Here is a 5,799-nt window from a genome sequence, read left to right as displayed (position 1 = left end):
AAATATTTTACACTGACATTTTCTTAATAAGAAAGACGGTTTTGTATGAAACGATATTATACAGGGTAATAATAATCGTATGTCAGATTTAATATTTTTTAATATTTAATAGTTTTTAACTAAAATTGTATAAAATAAATCTTTTTATTATAAACTACCAGATATTATTTTTTACGTAGTAGGGTACAAAATAATGAAGTCCGGTTGTGCAGGGTTAGTTTTAAAAGGCACGTTGCAGACTACATATTTTAATAAAACAAATAAAAGCAGATTATCAATTACTTAACCCTTTTTCTAGTCATTGATAGTGGTTTTTAGCTCAAAACTAATTTTAAAAAAAAATAGTGGAACCATAATGGAGTAACCAAAAAACGACTAAACTATCAAGGAATGGGTTGGAAAACATGTTGTCTTACTTTTTGAATGGCTCAAGATTTATGAATTAGTGATATGTATGTCCTGGTTAATGACGTGAAAAAAAAGGATTATTTATTGTAATAACAATACTGTCTTGCCTAAGTAGCTTCGTATAGAAACTAAAATATTAGGTAAAAATCTTAAAAACTCATTTATATTATCCATTATGTTTTAGGTGTCTATACTTTACAGTTACAGTGTATAAGAATTGTTAAAACAAATACTTGCAAAGTACTGATTTTCGCATCAAATAATCCCGTGCACTGTTTTTATTAAAAGTATACATGAACACATCAGGTGTAGTTGTCAACATATATCTTAGTCTGAAGTAAATAGTTTGAAACGTGCCATCGTTGAACCGAAACCAAAATGTGTATTAAAGAGGCGTTTCAAACTGCTCGAACTAAACGTAAAGTACAAGACCGAGAAAAATATACTAGATAAATATACAGGGTAAACGATATAATACATTCGACTTTGAAAATTTCTGCGTTGAACAAATACTTATTATTATTATTTTATACAAAACCGTTTAAAAGGGTGGGCTTAGGTTTAAGTAATTGTTTATGTAATGGTACACGTCTTATTTAAAATTATGTTTGATTATGTTACAATATATCAAACCGGATATTATTGGGGTATATTATATCTTATCTAATACTGTTTTGACGGTATACCTGTGAGTACCACTATGCCCTGACTTTGTCCACGAAGTTGTTCATGGTTTTATCGATGAAAAATAATTTCAATATGAAAAAAAACATGTCTATTTTTATATTTTAACTCAACATTTTATTGAGTGTCTATTCGACTGAACAATACTTGCCCTCAGAGCTCTAAAATCTATTGTTTGCATAACTATATAAGAAGATTCCCTGTCACAAATGCGATTGAATAAAGTCAATTTGCATCTTATATAGTTAAACTTTAGGATCGCTCTTTTCCACGGTTTAGGTGAACGGTTCCACAACGCTATTCGCCGATCTCTGAGTAATTTTCTTAAAGTTTGACTAAAAATTTGAATATATTTCTTATATTATCTATACTATGGAAAATTGTAAAAGTTATAGCAACTGTTGAACCGAATCCATACTTTAATGTTTAAAATCCGAACGGCCCAAAACCCACACAGTCGTTGTGTGGGTATATAATAATATGGTAGCGCACTCTTTCCTTCATCGTCATCACCATCGTCTGCCACTATATAGCGAAGTAATGATGCTCAAAACGGTAATAAAACTGTTAACAATAGCAGATTGTTTTTTTTTTTTAATATTTATATTAATATAGAAACTATTGGAAAATGTTTAATGAATAAAATTGTATTTTAAAGCGCTTGTGAGTTCAATAATTACCTTGAAATAGTACAAGCTACAGTAGGTAAGTATCTAATGCGTATAATCTTCAATTAAACTGTAATTTAAGTTTTTGAAATTGTGCTTCAACTATGTAAACAACATGAAAACGTGGATCTTTAATACTAACATTAATTTATAAAATTCGGCCGATTCCGTTCTACCAGTAGGTCCAATTAATTTTGTCAAAATCATATTTTATTCACCTGTTATATTTTCATAACTTCATCAAGTCTCTTGTTTAGTTCAATGAAATCGTTTGAAAAATTTCCGACATCGATGTAATGTCTTTAATAACGCAACCTAACAACAAGGAAATTTGTAATATTGAAAATAAAGCTAAATGTGTAATGTATAATACGTTATGATATGCAACATAAGCTAAATCATTGGATTCGTTGGAGGTTGGAACATGTTCTCCTCGGCTAATAGGAGTATGTGTTTATTTATTTTCTATAATACATACGCCAAGCGGCTGTTTTTATAGTAATTGTTATAACTTAAGTAACAATTATTTTTAACATTACAATATTCGTATTAGATGTATTTAAGTCAATTTTCAGGAAACACAGCAAGGTGTGTATTTTTACTTCCGTCGATAAAGAACGATAAAACATCAAATGTTAATCCGTCTAGACTTTCATTAATATGTAGTCCGATTTCTTTAAATTGCTTATCAATTCTGTTTAGGAAATCAGAACGTGCTGATGTAGTGTTAAGGTCTGAAATGTCGGCCAGTTCCGTTTCATTAGGACACCCTATTAAATTTGACAAAATCGTATTTACTTCATCTGTTATTATTTTCAAAACTTCTTCAATCTGATCTTTATTAGGATTATTTAGACTATCATACAACGTTATTACTCTGTTTAACGTTTTGTCTTCGGTGTAACTGAAATTGAGCATTTCCATAATCAGGGACTTATAATTAACATTAAATGTATGATCGGTCGGTTCATATACAGCTAATTGCACCCAAATATAACAGTATAGTTTAACCCTAATTATATATATAAACGTTTTCTGAAATTCAATATGTTTAAACGGATCCTTCGTCCAGTTATGTGTAATTTCAAACTGATCATAGACCTTTTGACGACAAGCTGTGTACACACGCTCTATTGCATTCCAGTCAATAGTAACGTTCCATATTGGTTTAATCACAAACGATGTTTCATGCCATACACATCTTAAGGTTAAATAATTGAAGTCAAGAGGCAATGCAGGTATATTTTTATATAGTTCATGTTTTTCGTGATTCAATTTATAAAATTCCTCAATTTTATTGAACCAATATGGTGGTTTAATTAATTCCTTCGACACAGGTTTTTTGTGTTTAAAATTTGTATGTTTCTTAACTTTGAAAATAAAACATCCCTCAAATTTATTTAACAGACTTGGCCTACTTACTGTACGACCAGGGATTTGTTGTCCATTATCTATGACTGTTAAATATTTATGTCCCATACACATTTCTATTAAATCGGCTAAAGGTTTTCGAAATTTTTCTAGATTTTGCCCTCTCATATGTAATTGTTGTACTTGGTCACCCTTAGCCGGTGACCACAGGGCGATATGTAGTTCCCAAAGCCATTTGAATACTATGAAATTCCCTTTGTATGCCATCGCTATCATAATGTATACATGCTCAGCAATTTCTTTAGTGTTCCGTTTTCGGTCATAATACAACTTGTACTGCAATATCATATATTGTGCACATTGAATTTCTTGTGACTTGCGATAGTATTTCAGTTGAGCGAGTACTTTATCATTTAGTGAATCTTCTGTGTTGCTGGTAGTCAATAATCGTATTTCGTCATCATTAAAGCCGATAGGAAGGTCCTTGAACGTTTTGTAAGTGTTAAGAAGTTCAATGAAATCGTTTGAATAATTCCCGACATTGATGTATTGTTTCCAAAACGCAACCTATAACATGACCATTTGTAATATTAAAATTAAGCTAAATGTGTAATGTATAATAGATTAGTGTATGCAACATAAAATAAATCATTAGAACCGTTGTATGTTGGAACAGTAATTTATATAGATATGAAAACATTGACTTGGTCGCTGTTAATGAACTAAATGGTAATTATCAAGCTCTTGTTCAATTTCTAATATAAAGATAGTTAAATATAAACAAAGAACACAAGTCTTGAATAGTTAAAGTTAAAAGGTAATAAATATAACTAAAAGAGAATTATGTTTTGTATTTTTTATTTACCTTTGTTTCTTTTGGAATATCCAACTTTATTACTGCATAGCTTACTTCGTCGGCAATAGGTCTAGATACAAGTATATCAGTTAATGGAGATGATGTCACAGTCGTTAAATAAAAAACTAACTCTAGTATTAAAATTATAGAACACGAGTTTGTTGCCATTATAAATAATTTAGACTTTCATCATTTTTGTAATACGCTTATGTTGAAATGTATGTGAAAATTATGGAATAATGATATATAAACTGAAGAACTTTGAATAATTTGAAAATTTGTTTATTTTTTCAACATCAGCTAACAGTGTATACGTTTAAAGACATTAAAATGAACTTGCTGTTTTAATAGTTAATGTGTTTTCCCGCAGTTAAATAAATATATTTTCGTTTTTTTTTAATTTATGTATGCATACAAAATCAAAATAATGGTATCGAATCCAACACTTAAACGTGAGTTATATATTATAAGGCGTTTTTGCATTATACGATTTTATACAGGGTAAGAATAATAATATAGCCAGCTTTTTTCAATATAAAATATTTATATGTTTTTAACTAAAATTGTTGAAAACAAATTGTATTATGTTAAACTATTAGAAATGGTTTTTTATATTGGAGGATATGAAATATTGAAGATCAGTTATATAGGCTAGGTTTGAAAGTAACGTTGCAAACTACATATTTTTTAGGGTAAAAGGGTAAGGGTAAAAGAAGACTTTAATGTGATTTGTATTCTTATAATATACAACACACACCTATCCTGTCACTCCTTACCAATAACTTTCATTGATATTAACTGAACAATTATTTATTTAAAACGGCTTCTCAAATAGTAATTATTTTTTTAATAATAAGCATTTTGCATAAGAAAAATATAATATTATGAAATATTATGTAAGACGCTATGTTACTTCTGAACAATAATAATTTATTTTGAAAATTTAACAAAGATTTAATAATCTTATAAAGAAATACTGTAGTAGACAATTTTGATCGCGCTATATTGTGTATAAACTACAAAATTTTACTATACGAGTAAATAAGAATTATCTATTGTAAAACTATTAATCAACTATACTTGTTTGGCATTCATATAAATCTAGCTGCCTGTGTATCCGGCTTCGTTTGAGTACACAATTGCAACAAAGTACTTGCAAATTATGCATCATAATCTTTAAAAAACAATTGCTGCCCGTGTAAATACATACCGTGTACTGTGACATCACCGTTTCATTTATTGCTATGCTTTATGATACACGGCTTTTTTTTTGTTTTGTTGGCGAGTAAACAAATAGAGCTGATGGTTTTTCGAGACGGGAACATACAATTGACCATGCAAGAAGAATGGACTTATAGTTAAAAAAGTTGGTATAGCAGCTAGCCTGCTATGCCAACGACAACTAGGCCACTGACTTGAAAACATCTGTCTTGCTCCTACTTTTATACCTTAATACTATCTATTATTGTACAATAACATATATTTCTACTTCAAACGTAGTTTAACAGTAAATTTAAATATTACAATATAAAAGAAAATGTTCTCCTCGGTTAATAGGAATAATGTGTTTATTTATTTTCTAAAATACAAACGCCAAGCGGCTATTTTTACGTTAATTGTTAAAACTTAAGTAATAATTGTATTAAGCATTTTTATAGTTGTATTAGATGTATTTAAACCAATTTTCAGGAAACACAGCAAGCTGTGTATTTTTACTTCCGTTTATAAAGAACAATAAAACATCAAATGTTAATCCGTCTAACCTTCCATTAAACTGTCGTCCGATTTCAGTTATTTGCTCATCAATTTTGC

The 5,799-nt window shown here is 29.2% G+C and overlaps 1 protein-coding gene across 1 annotated transcript; it reads right to left on the bottom strand.

The window, feature by feature from the left end:
* Nucleotides 1-2,252: 2,252 nt before the first annotated feature.
* On the bottom strand, nt 2,253-4,187 carry LOC126847419 (uncharacterized). The gene is made up of 2 exons (XM_050587632.1): nt 3,997-4,187; nt 2,253-3,698 (listed from the first exon to the last, which is right to left on the bottom strand). The coding sequence occupies exons 1-2, from the start codon at nt 4,153-4,155 to the stop codon at nt 2,325-2,327; spliced, it is 1,533 nt and encodes a 510-aa protein (XP_050443589.1). The 5' UTR covers nt 4,156-4,187; the 3' UTR covers nt 2,253-2,324.
* Between the last annotated feature and the right edge of the window lie 1,612 nt (nt 4,188-5,799).

Source organism: Adelges cooleyi, unplaced genomic scaffold, assembly GCF_023614345.1.
Source record: "Adelges cooleyi isolate 19-005CV unplaced genomic scaffold, UGA_ACOO_1.1 ACOO_flye_CR_arks_rails_tigmint_CR_PRNA_108, whole genome shotgun sequence".
Lineage (NCBI taxonomy): Eukaryota > Metazoa > Arthropoda > Insecta > Hemiptera > Adelgidae > Adelges > Adelges cooleyi.
The sequence above is the reverse complement of the archived record's forward strand: the minus strand, read 5'-3'. Positions and strand labels throughout refer to the sequence as shown.

Excerpts from the sequence above, each read along its gene's own strand:
- LOC126847419 (XM_050587632.1), bottom strand. The coding sequence starts at position 4,155 with ATGGCAACAAACTCGTGTTCTATAATTTTAATACTAGAGTTAGTTTTT. Across the intron at positions 3,699-3,996 it reads ATATTCCAAAAGAAACAAAG|GTTGCGTTTTGGAAACAATA; the intron begins GTAAATAAAAAA and ends GTCATGTTATAG.